The 21,905-nt window shown below is 44.8% G+C and overlaps 2 protein-coding genes across 3 annotated transcripts in view; one reads left to right on the top strand and one right to left on the bottom strand.

The window, feature by feature from the left end:
• Window positions 1-12,424, bottom strand: part of tecrb (trans-2,3-enoyl-CoA reductase b) — a 19,279-nt gene extending 6,855 nt beyond the window's left edge. The window contains exons 1-6 of one of the 2 annotated variants that reach the window (XM_076286296.1): window positions 12,344-12,424; window positions 8,179-8,229; window positions 5,519-5,570; window positions 3,171-3,215; window positions 2,049-2,152; window positions 214-329 (exon numbers count right to left, since the gene is read on the bottom strand). In XM_076286296.1, coding sequence (XP_076142411.1) covers window positions 214-329; window positions 2,049-2,152; window positions 3,171-3,215; window positions 5,519-5,570; window positions 8,179-8,229; window positions 12,344-12,388 — 413 coding nt within the window. In that variant the 5' untranslated portion in view covers window positions 12,389-12,424. Of the gene's footprint in view, window positions 1-213; window positions 330-2,048; window positions 2,153-3,170; window positions 3,216-5,518; window positions 5,571-8,178; window positions 8,918-12,343 lie in introns of those variants that run through there. The other variant, XM_076286287.1, reaches the window with a different exon arrangement.
• Window positions 12,425-13,931: 1,507 nt separating this feature from the next.
• On the top strand, window positions 13,932-18,183 carry dnajb1b (DnaJ heat shock protein family (Hsp40) member B1b). The gene is made up of 3 exons (XM_076286322.1): window positions 13,932-14,485; window positions 15,920-16,524; window positions 16,919-18,183. Exons 1-3 carry the CDS (start codon window positions 14,266-14,268, stop codon window positions 17,153-17,155), a joined length of 1,062 nt encoding a protein of 353 aa, XP_076142437.1. The 5' UTR covers window positions 13,932-14,265; the 3' UTR covers window positions 17,156-18,183.
• Window positions 18,184-21,905: the final 3,722 nt, after the last annotated feature.

A 21,905-nucleotide genomic window follows, 5' to 3' on the forward strand; every position in this document is an offset into this window, starting at 1 on the left:
AGAGAGATAAAAAACTTGTTAACAATTGGTGGTGTTGGGAGTACTCCGGAAGATCATTATGTCTCAGGGGGTACATGCCTGTTAAAAGTTTGGGAACCACTGCACGAAGATGTTACCCTGCCAGTTACACTCCATATTAGTATGCTAAATTAGTAGGATACTAAAATTAGTATGCCCAGAATAAGTGGGGTGTGGCGTGTGTCGGAGACTCACTGCACGACCCAGTGCTTGCTGGTGGTGAAGTCATATTTGGGGGCGTAGATGAAGGGAACCCGGAAGTAGAAGAGCAGGTAGATGATCAGCGGCCCAGCGTACTCAGTCAGGAAGACCTGCACACAGACAGGAAGTGATGTGAGGCCCAATGCATGATGGGAGTTTGAGGCACTTGTGTGTGTGTGTGTGTGTCTATGTAGAGGGGGGATGTGAAGAGCAACTGACCTTGTAAGTGTAGTTTGCGTGCGCGTGTGCGTGTGAGTATGCGTGCAAATGAATACGCACAATTAACATGCATCAAAACTGTCAGAAGCAGCACAACACAGATATTCTTCCTCAACCTATCACACACGCACGCACACACGCATGGACGCACGCACGCACGCACACTATGACCGTGTACTTACACGTCAGTAAACTACAATTAACAGATAATAACTTGTCCTGGTCCACCTCCTAACTCGCTCAAGCCTCAACAGAAACACGGTGGGACATTACTCTTGGGGATTTCCCCCCCCCTCTCTCTCTCGCTCCCTCTCCTCTGCACCTGTCCCCCCACGCAGTCCTGGCGTTCCTGGTCAGCTCCCATGTTTCCAGCCGGTTTAAATATATCCGTCCCCTGACCACATTTGGAAGTGGAGGCGCTTGCACACGTCCCTGTCTTGCCCCCCCCCCTCTCTCTCTCCTTGATAACTAGAAATCCTTTCATGTTAGTGGAACTGCCAGTCAAACAGTTTAACATTTGTTTTTCAGTTTCCTTTGCTAGCTAGGTACCTAGCAAAGCAATTAAGAAACCATAGCAACCAGGCAACACACTCAAACCCCACTCCCAAGTTCTTATAACTCTCCCACCTTATTCTCTCTCTCTCTTCTCCCTCTCTCTCTCTCTCTCTCTCTCTCTCTCTCTCTCTCTCTCTCTCTCTCTCTCTCTCTCTCTCTCTCTCTCTCTCTCTCTCTCTCTCTCTCTCTCTCTCTCTCTCTCTCTCTCTCTCTCTCTCTCTCTCTCTCTCTCTCTCTCTCTCTCTCTCTCATACACACACTCTCGAGCTAATGTGAAAGCGCATGGAGCCTGGTGCGCCACAACAAATTAGCACTAGGGCGAGACACAGACATGAACATGAGGTCAGACAGGACAGAGAGACAGACACTGCCAAACACATGCACCCAAAACACACGCACGCACGCACGCACGCAACAACCAAAACTCACACAGATACGCAAACACATACACAGACATAGATATACATGTACAAATAAACAAACATTTTTAAGAAATAAACAAACACACACACACACACACACACACACAGATGAGTCAGCCCAACAGGCCTGCTGTAGTGATTAGTGTTGACAAGGACAAATACACACTAGTATAAACACACACACACACACACATGCCTATCTGGCCCGCTGTAGTGATTAGATGCATTTGTGAAGCGTGGCAGAGATGCGTTTGTGTGTGTGTGAGTGTGTGTATTCATCTCTCTGTCTCTCTGTGTGTGAGAGGTTTGTGTGTGCATGTATATTTGTGTTAATACGCACATTATTTGTGTATGTCTGTCTGTATTCATCTCTGTTTGAGTGTGTGTCTGCGTGCGTGCATATTCATCTCTGTTTGAGTGTGTGTGTGTGTGTGTGTGTGTGTGTGTGTGTGTGAATGTGTGTGTGTGTGCATGTGTGCATATTCATCTCTGTTTGAGTGTGTGTGTGTGTGTGTGTGTGTGTGTGTGAATGTGTGTGTGTGTGCATGTGTGCATATTCATCTCTGTTTGAGTGTGTGTGTGTGTGTGTGTGTGTGTGCGTGCTTGTCTGTGTGTGCATGCGTACACACTCACCGTAACCCAGCTAATTTGGGCCCCCAGGTCTCTGAAGTAGAAGGTTGCCGTGGTACCCACGGGCAGGTGCTGTAGGACGTCCTCATCCTTCAGTGACTTCCCCTCTGCACCGCAAGCCCACAATGCACTCAGTCACACCATAGACATAAGCTCCAACACAACCACTACCACAGATACTCATCCATTCTACCCTCATTCTAATACCATGCAGATTGAATACATTTGGCATACATTTACATCAGACTGCCATGACTACTCTGTACCAGCAGGTTGTCCCTCAACTTTCACCAACGCAATAGTGTCCCAACATTGCCACTCACCATACGTAAGGGATAATGTTTAGAATGTCGGCCATTATTGGGAAAATAAGTCCCGACAGGGCGAAGCGGCGTTCTATACATTACCCCGCTTGCAGGGGCAGCCGTAGCCTACTGGTTAGCACTTCGGACCTGTAACCGGAGGGTTGCCAGGTTCGAACCCCGACCAGTAGGCACGGCTGAAGTGCCCTTGAGCAAGGCACCTAACCCCTCATTGCTCCCCGAGCGCCGCTGTTGATGCAGGCAGCTCACTGCGCCGGGATTAGTGTGTGCTTCACCTCACTGTGTGCTGTGTGTTTCACTAATTCACGGATTGGGATAAATGCAGAGACCAAATTTCCCTCACGGGATCAAAAGAGTAAATATACTATACTATACTGCTTATTACACGGCTACTTGCAAAAACAAAACCATACACTCCCCATGATATGACTATTTAGCCTACATAGCCTACGCTATAGCCTATTTGTTACCGTTCATTGTGGCTTTTGCTGAGAAACAAATAGTTTGCAACAACTCACGCTGAAATTGAATCAAACATTCTTTAGAACACAGCTGATCAAACATCTGCTTTTCACTTTTGAATGGAGTCAGAGGTCCTCTAGTCGAAAATAATGACCGCTAGAACTTTGGGAAATCCCATTCAAGTCAATGGAGCGTTCTACTTGCATTGTGAAGAGCCGTGTAATACTCATCCATAAATCAAGACTGAACAAAATAATGTGACAAACGTACATGCATTTCCAAATCTCAACCACACACCAAATAACAGAACTACTGAAGCCATTTGAAGGTTCACACTCACTTGCATCGAGGCGGATCGACTGCCTGGCTGGGTAAAACTGGGGATCTGGAGAGGAAAAAAAAGATAAAAAAGCATAATCATGCATGATGCATACATACACACACACATAACGTGTTTTACATGAAGTCCGCTGCCTAGCTGTGGTTTGCCTCAAATGCATAATCATGCATGATGCATACATACACACATATATTGTTTTTTTCATTAAGTCCGCTGCCTAGCTGTGGTTTGCCTCAAAGTCTACTTCACTTTGACCAGTTTTACAGGCACAAGACTGCAGTTCGGCTATTGAGGCGGATTACCATCACAAACGTCAACACCTGACGTGTGTGATGCAACCTCAGCAGAGGCGGTGAAACACAGAAGTAAGACGGTCATGAGGTATCAGAGTTTAGCACATGGGTTCAACACACAGGATAAAATACTTTGGGTTTCAATCGTTTCACGTCTCTATGCCAATATGGACTCTTAAAGGCTTATCTAATAAGATGTGGGCCTACACCTCATCAGAGGGAGAGAAATCATTCTAGACAAAGAGATAAACAGATACATTTTTCGTGTATTTTTGTTGTTGTATTTGTTGCTGTTTTTGCTGTTTACTGTTTACTGTGTTACAGTTGTGCTCATAAGGCAGACTTTGGAAAAATATTGGCCAGTTTTTGGAAAAATATAACTGACAAAGCAGAAAAAAAACGTTTTTTTTTTATCGTGTGCCCTTTTTAAAAATGTATGGCCCTGATCAAAAGTTGACATACTTTTGAATGTTTGGCCAGATAATAAACACACATGTTGACACGCCCTGGTTTGAATTGGCAATCAGGGGTACGTTTTCACACCTAAGACATGTTTGATTGTGATTGGTGCCTGTGTATAAATAGTCACTGAGTTTCGTAGCTCTTGTGCACCATGCCTGCAATGGAGCAAAAAGATGGATCTCTGATGATGGTAAGATGAATCATCAGAAAATATTAAAGAACTATTTACTCTCATCAGCCCGAAAGCTGTGCATGTGATGCACTTGGAGTTTACAGCAGGGGTGTAACTGAACAAAAACACAGCGGTACCTCGGTTTTAAACGGTTTTCAAATTTAAACGGTTCGGTTCATTTCCAGTATGAACTTGAAAAAACATTCACTGAGCAATATTGCTGATGCACAATAGTATTTCGAAAATATGTTTTTTTGACATTAACTGACTAGACTGACATATGGTCAACTCGAATATGAAACATGGTCCACATGCAAAAAAAGTGTTCTGTATTGAACCTAACGTCCTGTGCCTTAACGGTTCCGTATGACTATGTGTACCTTAATACCTCCACCCTCCACTGGCTGCAGTAAAAATAAGTGAAGGTTCTGGTGTGGCCATCAAAGCCTCCTGACCTCAATATCATTAAGCCCCTTTGGGGGAGATCTCACACATGCAGTTCATGTAAGACAACCCAAGAATATACAGGACATGAAGGCCAGAAGAATGGGCACATCTACCTTAAAGGCACTTCTCCATAACTATCACAACAGACTGGGCACATCTACCTTAAAGGTACTTCTCCATAACTATCACAACAGACTGGGCACATCTACCTTAAAGGTACTTCTCCATAACTATCACAACAGACTGGGCACATCTACCTTAAAGGTACTTCTCCATAACTATCACAACAGACTGGGCACATCTACCTTAAAGGCACTTCTCCATAACTATCACAACAGAATGGGCACATCTACCTTAAAGGTACTTCTTCACAACAGACTGCAAGTAGTGCATTATTCTCTGACGCCTAATGGTTTAATTTGAATCCCATAAAAAAAAAAAAATGGGTTGTGCCTGATCACTCGTGTTTTCTTAAAAGACACAGATCTTTCAAAATCTGCCAGGGTATGTACCCTTACACAGCTGTATTTGTTTTTAAATCCTAAACCCTCAACCTTTTAACATCGACTTGCCGGGCTTTCTAAAAGGTTCTTGAAAAATTGTTCCCAGAGAAGGCGAGACGTGTGTGTGTGTGTGTGTGTGTGTGTGTGTGTGTGTGTGTGTGTGTGTGTGTGTGTGAGTGTGTGTGTGAGTGACGACCGAGGTCTGATGACGAGTTAAAAGCAGCTATACTCTGAGCCAGCTAATTTCACCCATTAGTCCTCCTATCTTCTGCTGCGCAGATTGCGCTAATGAGAAAATCCTGTTGGCTGACACCGAACTCTACAGAGGCCATGGAACTAGGGTTTCAGGTTAGGGAGACAGACTGTCTGACTTGGCTGACCTTAAGTAACTGCTCTCTGATCGGATCCGGGGGGGGTCAAATGGGGCTTGTGATTGGTCGCCGTGGTTACAATAGAAGATCTTGTACTTACGGCTCTTGTGGAACATAGACTTGATCTCTCCGATGGTAGCATTGGGCTCCACCTGCCAATTAATACATGAGGGAGATATGAGAAAGAACGCAATTTCAACCTGAGCATGAGTCAGAGTGAATGTCTGTGTGTGTGTTTGTGAGAGTGAGAAGAGATGTCTGTGTCTGTGTCTGTGTGTGTGTGTGTGTGTGTGTGTGTGTGTGTGTGTGTGTGTGTGTGTGTGTGTGTGTGTGTTTGTAAGACAGAGAGAAACAGAAACAAGTCGTATGTGTGTGGAAGGTTGAGGGTGCTTCTGTAAGGTCATGTAATTGTTTCTGTTCATATGGGCTGAGTGATGTGTTTGCGTCTCTGTGTTTGCCAATGTTTGTATCACACACACACACTTTTTTTTTTTTTTTTCTGGTTTGTGTCCTCTCATTCTCCTTGTCTCCTGGCTGAAGATACGCCAGAGAGCGAGAGACCATACTGAAGCACTAGACCAGAACAGATGATTTATACTATACTTATAAACCAGTTTCACTGCCCTGGGCCTGGCCTCAGGTGCAATCCCATAGTAAACACTACCGGTACATGAATAGGGATAAAAAAAAAAAAAATATATATATATATATAGACAATGGGTTAAAAGATCAATATGTTGCATGGGTTTTGTGTTAAAATATCAATGATGTTGTAAAAAACCTTAATGTACAAGAAATATGTTTATACTGCACTTCTGAATGATTTGGTAACAGTTTAATGCACCAATTTAAGTTTAATTTCACTGCTGGTTATGGCCCTGGAAGTCATAAAACGTGAAAATTGGAAATTTGGGCAACAGTTGGATCCTTTCGACATGGACTTGCAGAGCAAATTCAAATTTGCTTACAGTTTCGTGTGGGTTGACCTAGACTATAAATGTGGTAGGCCATCCCCAAACATATCATCCTCTTGTGACATCACCAAACGTTTTCTTCCCTCAAAATTGTTGAGCCTTTTATGATGTCGCTGACACGACGTGCAATAATGTCATTAATTCTCTGATGCTCTGTTCACATGCCATTGAAATCACCCATAATTTGATGGTATAGTCCACAGTCCCATATGAATAAACCAACAATCAAGTAAAAACACATACTGTTTCTCCTACCCTATACTGACACTCAGAATAAGCCCGGACAGTCATCCTACAATACAATATCTGCAACAGATTTTACAATGTTTTTAATGGTGACAATCATAAGAATTATGTATTTGCTTATATTGACTTATTGAACTGTAGACCAGGCAGTGCTGTAAACATCATGTGACAGGGGTCTAAACCAGTCACATAGCCAGTGTCTGTCAGGCATGTAGCCCAAGTGTCGGTCATTCTCCTGATGTTATAAAAAGAAGGGATACCCTATGAGGTGATCACGCCTGTAGTCATGTTGCACCATCGCACTGACGGGGGTTCATGACTTATCTGTAGCAGGTCAAGGGTCAAGTCTGTGCCCAGTGTGTCCAGGTCATGTTTGGACAGACCGGTGCCAGAGATACAGGCATAGAACCGACTGGTCTATGCATTCCAATTTAAACTTTGTGACATCACAAAAAGAACCCTAAATTGCATCACAATTCTCCCGTCACCACATTCCACATGACATCACAAAGGCAAGGGCTTCCCCTCTTCACATAGGCAGATGCCATATGGCTTGGAGCATTGGTTAGGCTGAGAAATCGTCCAGAGATCCCCTGCTAATCCCCCTGGAATGGCTTCCGGACACTCCCGGTAGAGCCGCAACCCCCTCCACCACCCACCCCTTCCCTAAAGTGTGAAGACACTTTTAAACCCGTCCAAAAAGGTGTCAGGTAGTGCAGACCCACGGGGTAATGCGGCTAGCAGACAGTGACACGCGCACACCAACTCCACAGAGCAGTCACCAAAGGACACACACACACACACACACACACACACACACACCAACTCCACAGAGCAGTCACCAAAGTACACACACACACACACACCAACTCCACAGAGCAGTCACCAAAGTACACACACACCCATACACACACACACACACACACACACACACCAACTCCACAGAGCAGTCACCAAAGAATATCAATTGCATTCCAAAAGGTCTCTTTTTGGTTGCAAAGGCAAACTAATCATATTGGGTTCCACGGCTAACTTTTGGATGGGTTCCCATTTACACACACACACACACACACACACACACACACACACACACACACACACACACACACACACACACACACACACACACACACACACACACACACACACACAGCTTATGAATGTAAACTTCTGCTGAGGGCTATACTAGCCGACATGCAGCAGCAGTGGGTGGTGTACAATATGCCTGTGCTATTTATTCAGCAATCATAAATTAGGCTGGCCTTGTAAACATCGCAGGTGATTAAAGTGTGTGTCCGGCCAAATCCCTCTCTGGTGTAATTTCAAACTATCCGACATATGAACAACACTTTGGATAAGAAGTGTTTGCTTCAATGAATCAGTGTAAATGCAACACACCATTCAGAAGATGAAAATCAAAAGCAAAACAAGATCATGGAATAAACAATAAAAATAAATATTTAAAAAATTAAAGAATTCTCATTAAATTCTCAATCTCCTTAAAATGTACAAATCCAAAAAAAGTGTGTGTCTTCCTTACCTTGTCCAGGAAGCAGAGCTTGTCCTTGGTCTTGCCGTCCAGGATCTCCACCTCGAAAAAGACAACAGCTTTCTTAGTTTTCTTGGACGGCTTGCGCTTAGCAGGCATGGGGACGGGGGGGCCAGTAGCCAGAGCCCCATTCTGGGACTTTCTGGGCAACGTGGCCTCAAGGGCTAGAGCATCCATGTCCACTGTCTGTCTCTCTGTCTTGTCTGTCCCTCTGTTTGTCCGTCTGACGATCTAGCTTTCGGTCCTCCGCCACTAAGGGCTCTGGATGGTGTTTCACTTCTAATACCTCTGTCTCTGTGTTCTTTTGTGTTGTCCCCCGCCTCCCAACTTTTTAAACTTCAGTTCTTTGCTCTCTCTTTCTCTCTCTCCCGTTCTCTCTCTCCCCCACTCTCTCGAGTCAGGCCACCACGGTGTGGGTTGGAGAGTGGCACGCTCTCTCAGCTGTGGAAATAAATCTCTCCCTCTCACTCGCTCGTCACCCCTCTCTCTCTCCCTCTCTCTCTAGACCTCTTTTCCTCTCACACTCGTTCTCCTCCTCTTCCACTCTCGGCTCCTCCTTTCACTCTCCCACTTCTCCACCCTGTTTCATGTTCCCACCCTCATCCATGCTCTGCTGCTACCACCCTCTCTCTCTCTCTCTCACACACACACACAGAGAGAGAGAGCAATTGGGTCTTTCAGAGAGTTTCCCACCCCCCACCATTACTTCATTGATGACGTCATCTCAACTTTGTCTCTATATTTCCTTCCCTTATCTCCTGTGCTTACACACACACACACACACACACACATGGTTGAACTGTCCTATTCTAACATGCCTCATCTCCAAACACACACAGAAGCTTCCAGATCAACCAACCAACTCTTACGGATGTAAAGGTGGGGGGTGTGGGGGGGGGGGGGGGTGTCCCTGGTGTTTTGTTTAACATCTCCAAATAAACTCAGTGGTAGATATGTTATATGTCTTAACATGTTTTCTTGCCTTATTCACTCAAACTCAAACACGCACAGTTCTATAAATGATCAGGTGATGGGATCCCACCAGTTGGATTTATTGGAAGGAGGTTAAAGGTGTGTTTTTTTTTTTTTTTTTTAAACATTCTAACATAAGATTCCGTTCTGCAACAATTCAAGGTTCTCTCAAATTCTATGTTGAATTCAAGGAACACAGATATTCTTTTAGAACGTTAATTTTCCAACATTCCATAAGGGTTCATGGAGGGAGGTGCATCCCGGGTGTTTTGCGAGTGCTGGTGAAGTGGAGTGGCTGTGGAGGGGAACCATCCCGTCAGGGCCTCAACAGGCACCTCTGACCTTCCATCTGATACCACCCCCCCACCCCCCACCGGCCACCCCCAACCCTGCCCTGCACTACCCCAGGGGCTAGCCCCGAATCTCTCACACACACACGCTAATTATAGCTTTCATTCTGGTTGTGTAATGGCAACACATGGAAACACCCCACCATGACACAAAACACTCTACCAGACGGCAGTACAGAATGATTCTTTTTGGTCCCACATACACACACTGCAACTACTCTTCTCGCAGAGACACTCCCCTCTAAACCATGAGCACGCACACACACACGCACACGCACACACACACACACACACACGCGCACGCGCACGCGCACGCGCACGCGCACGCGCACGCGCACGCGCACGCGCACACGCACACGCACACGCACACGCACACGCACACGCACACGCACACGCACACGCACACGCACACGCACACGCACACGCACACGCACACACACACACACACACACACACACACACACACACACACACACACACACACACACACAAACACAAACACAAGGTTGTTTTTAACTGCCCCCACTTATACACAGGGTTTGTCTGACCGCAACAGGCTACTCTATGCCTAAGAGAGCAGTTGCTTCCACACAGACCCTGGAGGGAGGCCTGGCAGTTACTATTACAAATATTTGACACATTCACATTCAAACACACACTCAAACACAAACACACACAGGACACATAGGGGTGTAAGAGTTACTGGCTCGTGTGGATCTGATAGATGGCTGATATCTCGAAACATTTCAGATTAGACACCCACCCTCCACCTCTAAAGGCATACCTCAACACACCCACACATGCACATACCATTTTACTTCCCTCATGTCAATCAATGTTCCAAATATGAGCCTTGCATCTTATTAATAACCAACAGCGCATAGGAGTTAAGTGGGGGACGAGAAAGAGAGAGAGAGAGATAGAGAGAGAGAGAGGTAGAGGGAGAGAGAGAGAGAGAGAGAGAGAGAGAGAGAGAGAGAGAGGGAGATATGGGGGGCGTTACAATTTTCAGCTCAAATTTCACACGACTGTCCTGCTGGTCATGCCATTACTTCAAGAGATCTATTCTGATAGCGCTTGCGCACAGCACACAGATACAGGCGCATGCACTCAAGCTGTGGACAATCTGATGAGAGAGAGAGAGACACAAATTTGCTTGCTTCGGAAGTAGAGTCAAAATAATGCTTACGTTTGTGTACAATGGGATTGAGCTCTCCACGGACCACGGCCTGCGTGCTATGACCAGGTATCAGCTTCACCGCAGGGTTCCCCCATAACGTCAAGCCTCAAAACTTCACTTGGGGTGAGTATTTTACTACAAGGCTAATTCTGAGACACATCGCATGCATGGCGACTCTCAATAGTTATACTGCAGTAAGTTATGCATGTGGAAAAGAGGCATAATTACAGAATGATGCATGGTCGCTCTTTTTGCTCACTCGACCTTCTCATACGAAACTTGACAGTCATCATGTTGACAGCTGCGTGTAGTTGCACTCTATCGCACCCGTGTGGACAACCCTGTTCCATTACATGGCTGTTCCTGGTGCAATTTGAAGCATCCAGTTGCAAAACATAGGCTACAAGTGATGCAATTATCAGATAACAACGAAAATAAACATCCTGCAAGTTTATACATTAATAATTACATGGACGGGGATATATGACAATTTCCTCAAATCTGAGTGAGGTGACTTGACACTACTGTGGAAAAACCCAGCTTGGTTGTAGGCCTATTTCCTTCCTGACGAGGAAATCGATACACTAACTTGTCGACAGTTTGAATATTAACAAAGATTACACAATATTGAACAGCCATTTCCGGGGTTGGATGAATGCGTGTTTCTGAGATAACCTTGAACTCCTTTCTCTCCTTTCTCTAACGCAATGCAAGGAAGCTAGCCTGCTTGGGCTGTCAACAGTCGTTGGGCTAACGTTAACGACGACACGAAAGCATCCCGAGAATGTCCACAGTAACGCTAGCGTGTAGATAAATAACCTGTATTTGATGTATGTGTCGGGGGAGACAGGTAAAGCAAGTCCAGGAAAAGGTGTCGCACCGGTTCTGGTGGCTCACCTGCACACGTTACAGCTTGCACAACACAGTGTACAGATTGCCTTCCACCACCGAAAATCACCTGCTTTATCCACATCCCCACGCCTTTACACTAGCAATGCATGGTCGCATCTTGTAAACTAGCTAACCATGTTCTTGGCTATCGGATAAGTCAATGAATGGCTTCACGCCAATGATACCACTGAACTGGGGGCACCAAAATCTCAAGATGTAGGGGATCAAACAGTCTTCATTATTATCAAGTGAACTACCAAACTATTGGGCGCATCACTACGAGCTTGCTGTTTGATGATTTATTGTCTAGGTACACGGCTGGCTATGCTACCCACACCCAGGATGATACAATATAGCTAGCTATTAGCTATCAGGCATATCAGCTCACGTTGAGGTTTAGCTGCTACTAAACTGACTTCCTGTTGTAGGCTAATCCGTAAAAGCTATTCATGCAGGGTTAAAGAGTCCAAATACGGCCATGTCAAATATTAAGAGATGCTAATCTGCCTCAAGAGTCACACAGACCACACTGACGTTAATTTAATTTTATCTCCACCACAATGTGGCAATCCCTAACGTTACAGGGTGACAATAGCCTGTCAGTTTCCCTAAGCTTACAGCCTTTCTTCGACAATAACCTGTGGTTAAGCAAGTTTCCCACTATGTGGGTTGATTACACAATCGAAATTCTGTCTGAAGTAAGGACACACTATTAGATGGCTATTTGCAATTTTGCAAAAAACGATACAAATTCCAGTCTTACCTCGTAGTGCTTCATGGTGGCAGACAGTTTAAACTCCAGTTTCATCCAAGTTGCATGACAGCTGAATCGGCCAATCACAAGACGAAGGAGCTGTCGGCGCGTCGGTTTAGCGTCAGAAACATCCCACGATGTCCCACGAAAGCAGCCAATGTGTGTGAGGCATTGCAGGATGGACCGATGAATCTGAACGAATGCTTGTGTATGGTTTAATTGAATTAAATGACGCGCCTACAGACGCCAAAATCCTATTAGGTGTTTTTGTCCACTATTAGCTGTTATTCATCTCCAATAAAAACAAAGGTTTGCATGCAAAAATTTTGGTAGAAGAAATTACAACAGATAGACATTCAAAAGAGTGAACATTTGTAGGGCAAGTGCTGATTGTAAATTATTTAAATCTGAATTTCAGTGTAAACACTGCAAGGGGCACATTTGTATTAGGTTAAGCATGAACTTTGAGTAGCCTACTCATCTGACTAAAAGCACTTTGAATGGCCACAGTGGTGTATGGGTAGCCTACTTTAAAGATGCCTTACAAAAAGCCTTCTTATGTATTGTAACGTCGGCGCACAAGACATTGCATAGCGTTCTCCCACGCAGGGCATGCTGGGATGCGGGAGCGAACATTTGGGTTTCTGTCTGTATTTCTCCTTAGTTTTCAGTGTAATGTTAGCGTCTTTGTTGTAACATGTTTCCCTTTTAGTTCTCCCTCGTGTGTGATCCTTTTTGTGTGGGGTGCTGCGTCCTCCCCTGTATGTGTAGTGTGTGTGTGTACTTGACCTACTCCGTGTGTATTGTATTTCGGTCTGAATACCTGCTCTCGTTCTCAGCTAATAATCAGTTTGATTGGACAACTGTGTGTGTCGCTATCAAATCGTTACAGTATCATAACATAAAATAATTGTGATCCTGTACGATAAAATGTATTTAGGTCTACTTACTTACTTGCGTAACATCATAGACCTCTGAAGTTCGCCTACAAAAAAGATCCAAAACGGCCATCTTTGCCCATATAAGGAGATCCGGTTGTTAATTGAAGCTAACTACCTATGGCAAATTGCATTGCAAGTTAGCTCTGGAGTAGCAAACATCTAAGTGTGCCGCCTTCACTTACCGGAGATCACAGTATCCACTCGAAGGCAGAGGACAAAAGTGTGTTCAGGAAAACGTCTGCATTTCAGACTTTTTCATCCCCACGAGACTTTAACAGGTGCGATTATTCAAAATCCCCATGTTATTTTCCCATAGGAAAAATCGCCAGATACCGGATGTCAAAGATGGCAGCTTTTTTGTAGGCGAACTTCAGAGGTCTATTGCTCATTACATTTCATTTTGTGTTCCCAAATCCTATAAATGTTAACATGATTGTGGAGGATTCATTTTCCATTTGTATGTCTTAAGGGTTTGTTTATTTATTATGCGATAAGTTAACCCATAAACAAAATACTTCCTGACCACTAGGTGCACCATTCGGTAGTTCACAAGGGCGTGATCAGTGGGGCGTGTATGTTCTAATGTTATATTGTGACGTAACAGAAGGGGTGGGGTTGACATATTGTTTAGAATCCTGAATCTTGCAGAATCCTCTCGAAGTTTCTGCATGTCTACATAATGAGTGGCTGTGAGGGAGGTCCTCATAAACTGGGCATCGTAAATATTAGTTCAGTTACTCTGTCAGACAGCTCCTGGGCACACCAACTCTTCGGCAGTCGCAAGTGCAATTTACTTAAATTAAGTTTATATATATATCATTGCTCAAAACTAACGTTTCGTTTCACCTTAGGTCGAATCTACGCGCGCACAAAAGTGCACGGTGCGGAGCGAACGTTGCCGTCGTCGAACTTGACAGCAAGTTAATTTAGCTAACTAGCCAACACACTTTGTATCTATCTGTGGTGATTAGCTCGCTGAAGTGAAGCCCGATGGTGAAAATGGGTAAAGACTACTATACCGTTTTGGGAATACAGAAAGGGGCGTCCGACGATGAGATCAAGAAGGCTTATCGCAAGCAAGCGCTGCGCTATCATCCGGACAAAAACAAGTCGCCAGACGCTGAGGAGAAATTCAAAGAAATCGCTGAGGCATACGATGTACTTAGCGACCCAAAGAAGAAAGACATCTACGACAAATATGGGGAAGACGGTGAGTTGTTTTGTTTTATCCACATAGTTATGTTATACAAACATCACCTGTCCGGTTGGCCTCCTGTCAAAGTGAAAGTAACGTTGAACGTGAATGACGTTATCGGACTGTCAGTAAATTCGCAACTAGTTATTCTATTTGGTGGACATTCATGATGTGTAGAATTGGGCGAGTGTGTGCAAGATCCAGCATGCATAAGCTGACTTTAATCCCGAACGCGGTTGACCCAGAATAGCAAAGCTGCAAGCAGCTGCAAATTATTCATTGGCATATGCAGTTGTCCTGGTACGACGCAGACTCGCATTGGTGTAAAATTTGACGATCCATCCATGTGTAACCTTACTGTTAACATTATGGGTTAAATAGGTAATGTCAAGTGAAAACCGGGGAACCCTATCCCCAGACAAGTTCCGTCGGCTTTCGCCCTCTGGATAGACGCGAGACTGCTGGAAACTTCGAGTCAGTCAACGCGTCACAAATGGGCGGACGCTTTAAACATGCGCGCCCGGGGCCCTTTCAGCGCAAGTTCATGAACGGAAACGTACCGACTGAACTCGCGCACAAGTCACACACAGTGCAAATCTTTACGCGATTCTGAATGAAATTCACACAGAGCTGTCTTTAATCTGCTGAAGCTAATGTTTTATTTGTATACGGCCTGTGAAATTCTAAATGCTGTCTAATCATCGTTGTACCAACAGTGTAATAACTGTCACCGTTAGAGCTGTCATTAGCTAACTTCTTCCAGCGCCCCAGCTGTCATTATAGCGTTAGAACACCCTTAACAGATTTGTAATCGATACAAAATAAAACGGTGTTTATGTAGACACAACTCCCCACCCTGGTTTTAATGTAGTTCTTGTGAGCCACACCCCAGTGCATGCACACGCATGCACACACACACACACACACACAAACATTAACTTGCACACGTCTTCCCTCGCACACACACACACACTACATAGTGATTAGACGCCATAAAGTAGGCTAGTGAATAACCACCATATACTGATTGGCTATATATTTCACAATATAGTGAATGAGTAGATGATCCGCTTCATGTTTTATTGAATTTCTGTTTTGCTGAGTCAAGTTACAGTAGACTGCTGACTGACTTTCTCTCAGTCTTCCTACCACTCACTCACTCCCTCTCTCCATTGCTGCCTTTGATTCAATTAGAGGAATCGATAGGCTGTCTATGGTTATGTGATATGTCATAATAACACAATTAGAGGAATCGATAGGCTGTCTATGGTTATGTCGGATGTTGAGATATTACAGGTGTGGTAGGTAATAGTAAAAAACAAAATGCTGGTTCAGTAGATACATTTTAAACCTCTTCCTTCTCTCTCTTTCTCTCTCTTTCTTTCTCTCTCTTTCTTTCTCTCTCTTTCTTTCTCTCTCTCTCTCTCTCTCTCTCTCTCTCTGTCACAGGTCTGAAGGGTGGCGTCCCCGGTGGTGGAGGGATGGGCGGCATGGGCCCCAACTTCTCCTACACCTTCCAGGGCGACCCGCACGCCATGTTTTCCGAGTTCTTCGGCGGCCGCAGCGCCTTCGACGTCCTCTTCGGCGGCGCCGGCCGCAACGGCGGCATCGAGGACATGGACACGGACGACCCGTTCGCCAACTTCGCCAACATGGCCGGCGGCATGCCCGGCATGTCCTTCTCCACGGGCAGAATGGGCGGCGGCGGCGGCATGGGCTCTCGCTCTGGCCAGCGTAAGAAGGACCCGCCGGTGGTGCACGAGCTGCGCGTAAGCCTGGACGAGGTGATGACCGGCTGCACCAAGAAGATGAAGATCTCGCGCAAGCGGCTGAACCCCGACGGGCGCACGACGCGCTCCGAGGACAAGGTGCTGGTGGTGGACATCAAGAAAGGCTGGAAGGAGGGCACCAAGATCACCTTCCCCGGCGAGGGCGACGAGACGCCCAGCAACATCCCCGCCGACGTCGTCTTCGTCGTCAAGGACAAGCCGCACGCCGTCTTCCGCCGCGACGGCTCCGACATCGTCTACCCGGCCAAGATCACACTCAGGGAGGTGAGTGACATTTGACCTCTTAGGCATTAAAGGCATCTTAGAAACGTCTTTAATGACTTGGCACAAAACGTGAAGACTAGAACATTCTTTGTTTTGGCACCATAGTAACTAGCCTAATACTAAGTGAAAAGCACATATGTCATTTTTGACATGAGTCTGCTGACCAAGTCGTCCCAGGCAGTCGAGAACATTCTTTGACAAGGCTACGTTTACATTAACTCAAAAAAAATTGCTTTATTGTCATGGCAAACAGGGAATGTGTATGTGGCCAAAGGTGTGAGACAGAAAGAATGAGAAATCAAACTCAACAAAGAGACGCATTAATTAATTAATCTCAAAAGGCATAAAATAACATTTCTCCATTTCTCCTTTTCTCTCTCTCTCTCTCTCTCAGGCTCTCTGCGGTTGCACGGTAAACGCGCCGACGCTGGACGGACGCACGGTCACCGTGGCGATGCAGGATGCGGTGGTGCACCCCGGCATGAAGCGGCACATGACGGGCGAGGGCCTCCCCCTGCCCAAGCACCCTGATCGCCGTGGCGACCTCGTGGTCGAGTTCGAGGTCAAGTTCCCCGAAAGGCTGAGCCAGAGCGCCCGCGACACCATCGCCCAGGTGCTGCCTGCGTCGTGAACGACCCCCCACCCCCCAACTTCTCTCTTGACCCCCCCCCCCCCACTTCGCTTCATTGCCCGCTCCTTCCACTCCAAATTCCAAACAAAGCACCAAGATGGAGATTGGGAAGGCAGCATGCCAGCCAATCAGCCCCACCACAGGATTGACAGGACAAGCTTGATTATTATTTTTGTTGTTGTTGTTGACACAAAGGATGGACTCAAAGACACAAGATATTTCTTTTGATATAATTAAATATGGGAACATATTTGACTGTTATCAAACTGACATCCTGTGTCTAGGGCTTGTGTTTACAAGGAAGCTGTTCATTCTGCAACAGCTGATTAAGGACCCTGAGATATGCTGCCTCCATGTGGTCACTGCCAGTATTGCACCAGTGAAACACATTAGATCAGTCATTCTGCACTCATTTTTTTGTATGTTTTCTGTTCTGCTGTTTATATTTGCTTTTTTTAAAAAGGGAAAAAAGTAATTATAATTTCTAAATCTCTTAATGGAATTGCTTGCACTTGAAACCGTGGCGTTAGCTGCTACGTATTGTAGCGTTATACTTTAGCGGCCTTGCAGTCAAAGAGTGGCCCTAGTCGGTGGAGAGAAGAGGCAAATGTGTGTGTGTCGTCTGTGGCGCTGGTCTCCATGGTGATGTGGCACACAGTCTCAGGCTATATGTTGCTCAACCCCAACGGTTTGCAAATGAAATGTCTCTGATTTACCGCCAGGGATTCCAAAGTTGAAACCTTTTGTTGAGATAGTTGATTGTGTGTGTGATGGGTGTGTCTGTGTGTGTTCAACCTTAAGCAAAAGAGAGTACCTCTTGAAGTACATACTCAGTGAGCTAGCATCTTCAGGAATACATGCTATCTGAATACTTGGAACTGCCACACTCTATTACTGCATAAAATATGGACCTGATGAAAGGTTTTTTTTGAAAAACTTTTAAAGAGTCATCTTTTATGTATATCTGTAAATGAAAAGCTAAAATGAAATAAAACCTTTTTTTGTTCAAAAAACAAAACATGTGTATTGTTTTTCTTTTGCACCATTTTGCACATCTTTATTGTTTATCAATCTGTGGAATTGTGACACTGAGTTAAACTAAGGTAAATGCTGCACGTCCCCCACTGCTCCACCAATCAGGGCCTGAGCAGGAGTGAAGAGATCATCTGTCATCAGTGAGGGCAGACCTTCTCTGTCGACCGCCTGGAGCGTCCTGCTCTGTCTCCATGGCAACGCCAGAGAAGCCTGGCTCGTCACTGGAGGGCCTGAACTTCTGCCACCACCTGCTGTATTGCCTCCTCACCTGGGGACACACACACCTGTGTATCATATAAACTAGAGTACGGATTAAGGGGTGCGCACATTGGCGCCGACACATCCCAAGTGGAAATGTCGTTTGCCCCCGCACACTGGTGACGCAAATCACAAGACTACACAGAAGTTGATTAATTTCGCCACAATGGATTTTCCTGAACAGAGGCGACAAAAATAGACACCAACCGTAATCTACTCCGAGGTGGTGTCATTCGGCGCTGGTGTGTGGGGTGGTATGGAGAATAGGGTCTAAGTAATCGAATGTTGAAAGCGGAGTGCGCCCCACTCATGTCGGTGCTGATGTGACCTCTTTAAGATAGACAGATAGATACATTGAGCGTGGCTAAAGGGGTGGGCACACCGATCCCATTACATCCCATTATTCTCAATACAACCCTGTTTGTGTTAAATCACAAACCCCTGATGTACTGTACCTCACTTCATCAAAAACAGCATCACAGCAGCAGCGGAGAAGGAAATACCTGAATCGACATACTTTAAGCTAAGGCTCGTCCTCTTCTGACCTTTTATGCTTTTAATCACTTCCATTTACTCTTGTTTTGTTCTCATTTGAGCAACACACATGGAATAGTCTCTGTAAAATGTGCTACACAAATAAACCTTTCTTGGCCTTGCTTTGTCTTCTGACCCTCTACCTGCACACAGGTGGCCATCTTGTGTGTCTGACAGAAGAGCTCAGTTGTGTCATTATCAATAAACAATTTTGTGATCACTCATAATTAATTAACTGGAGAAGTTAATTCAGTATTTATAGTAATGTACGCTACTGTCTCAGTTAACATCAAACTACGTCCTTATTCAAGACCGTCTCAGCTCTCTTCTCAGCAACACACCCACAGGTCAGTTCTCTGAAATAGATAGATAGATAGATAGATAGATAGATAGATAGATAGATAGATACTTTATTGATCCCCAAGGGGAAATTCAAGATATGAAATGGGCACTTACTTAGAAATGGGCACTTACTGTGGGCTGTGGTTATGAGGTCAAAAATAGAAGTATGGCAGCTTTGCAACGGTTAAACAAGAGGACAACATACAGCCAGGATGTACTCAAATGAGAGAGAGAATCACACTTATGTAATTTCCTTTACAATATAATCTATCCTTCTGCTCTCTTTTCCTATGTCACACTTATGTCATTTCCTTTACAACAATGCTGATCTCTTTCTATCGGTCACAGACTTTGCCCTATCATGACATTCTAAAGTGCATCGTCACTCGTCAAAAGTCTATTCAAATTTAGTAGGATGTCCAGTTCACATTGGGAGGGGTTTCGTTCTCAAAAGTGGAGCGCATGGCGTAACAAGGTGTTCCTAGGTCTTTTAATCAGTCATATGGGTGTGTTTGGGGCGTAACATCATTTTAAACCAATGAGAATGACATCTGTCATTCCCTTTAACGGCGCAACGCGCGATATGTCAAATAAATGCAATATAGCGATTTTTAGACAACGCGCCAGGTCCCTCCCTAGGTTGTTAATTGCCACACCCCTGGGCGCAATGCTTAAAAAATAAAGGTGCAAAATAACGAATTCAACTTCGCGCCGGTGAATAACGAACTTTACGCCATGCGCTGGTGACCCAAAATACAGCCCTTTATTCCAAAATGTCCTTCACATTGCAGCAGCAGAATTCTTAATTATTAGTTTGTTTGTTTAAGTGTGTGAACAGTAACTTGCCAGAGATGGAGACGTGATGCAGACATCTTGTTGACGTGCTGATAAATGTGCTAAACCACAAACACAAAACGACTGAATGAGGAAGAGACATTCGACTGCAGCCATCAGGGACACGGACAGAGACACGGACACGCTTCAGCGAAAACATCGACACAGAGAAGACGTTTCTGGAACACCTGAGCTCAGCTACTGCAGCTGAAGATGAGGCTCCTTCTCTTCACCCTCTACCTGCTCACAGGTAATACTGTCTTCTTATTAAACTGTGTTTGACATTAGAGCATAATCACGAGTAACTTAACTGGAAGCTGTATTTTTACATGTTGTACGTCTCTTTTGGCCTCAACAATGACATATTTAATGTGTAAGGATATTACATTATGATGACAATTCATGCCATTTACTCACGAGGAATTTACCCTATATGTTTACAATAACACATGACAGTGTTGCTGTCCACATCACAATGTACTTTCCTATTGAAGGCACATACATATGACCAATCCTCAATACTATACAAGTTGTTCTTTTTTAGAACTGTTCTATTAACATGGTCATAAAACCAAATAGACTTGTCTGTCAGTGCAGTTAGGTGATGATACAGAAAACCAGCCATTCACAGTGTAGTGTAACAGATTCATTTAACACAGAAACTGCACTTCCTCATCCAACACACACAGTACTGGCAGATAAATTAATGTAATGTAAATGCAACCAATCCTCACATTAATGTTGGATGGGATTATTTGTATGTGATTTTTACCATCTGATTGTTGAGCAGCTCTGTGTGATGGAGTGCTGATCTCCGTGTCTGGAGCTCTGGGAGGATGTGTGGACATGAGCTGTCAGTACCCTGAGGAGTATGAAGACCACCCCAAGACCTTCTGCAAGATGGAAGGAGAGACCTGTGTCAGCATGACTCATCCAGCATCTGAAACAAAGGGAAGATTCACCATGACTTACAACAGAGAGGAAAGATCATCGGTTGTGAGCATCAGTGCACTAACTGAGGAAGACACAGCTGTGTACAGGTGTGGATTCTACCATACAACTCTGGGAACACTGTGGATAGATAAAGTTAAAGCCTTCGGTATGTAGCCTACATCATGCTGACACTCTCTGTCTTCTGTGTTGTTTTTGTCTCCAGAGGAAAGAGATGCTGAAGCCTTCAGTGTGTATTGTAGGCAGCCTATGTCACACTGTGGCTTTTTGTCTTCTGTGTTTGTTGTTGTTTTGTCTCCAGTGGAAAGATGCTGAAGCATTCAGTGTGTATAGGGAGCCTACAGTATGTCACGCTGTGGCTTTTTTTCTTCTGTGTCTGTGTTTCTCTCAGTGTCTGTGATTCTGTATGTATTGTAACAGATTGTATATGCCATGCTGTCACTTTCTGTTGTTTGTTAATTACATCCTAGGGCCCTATCATGACAGTCAAAAGCGCATCATCACTAGTCAAAAGCTTATTCAAATTTAGTAGGATGTCCAGTTCACATTGGGAGGGTTTTCATTATCAAACGTCGAGCGCATGGCGCAACAAGGTGTCCCTAGGTTTTTTAATCAGTCATGAGTGTGTTTAAGGCAGGGGTCTCAAACTCAAATGAGCTGGGGGCCAATTCTGCCAACGTCATCTGATTGGAGGGCCGGCTATTTCTGAAAATGCAATGTTCTTTTTTTCAAATACCACACAAAACTGCAAACAGAAAGTGCAAGTGTTTTTATCTAGTTTTAGACACCTGTGCTA

Source organism: Alosa pseudoharengus, unplaced genomic scaffold (genome assembly GCF_046254945.1).
Source record: "Alosa pseudoharengus isolate Yale_2024_CS ecotype anadromous, Long Island Sound unplaced genomic scaffold, YU_APseudo_1.1 YU_APseudo_1.1_scf_1, whole genome shotgun sequence".
NCBI classification, from domain to species: domain Eukaryota; kingdom Metazoa; phylum Chordata; class Actinopteri; order Clupeiformes; family Clupeidae; genus Alosa; species Alosa pseudoharengus.

Coding starts and splice junctions, on each gene's coding strand:
- dnajb1b (XM_076286322.1), top strand. CDS start 14,266: ATGGTGAAAATGGGTAAAGACTACTATACCGTTTTGGGAATACAGAAA. Junction 14,486..15,919: donor CGACAAATATGGGGAAGACG/GTGAGTTGTTTT, acceptor TCTCTGTCACAG/GTCTGAAGGGTGGCGTCCCC. Junction 16,525..16,918: donor CCAAGATCACACTCAGGGAG/GTGAGTGACATT, acceptor TCTCTCTCTCAG/GCTCTCTGCGGTTGCACGGT.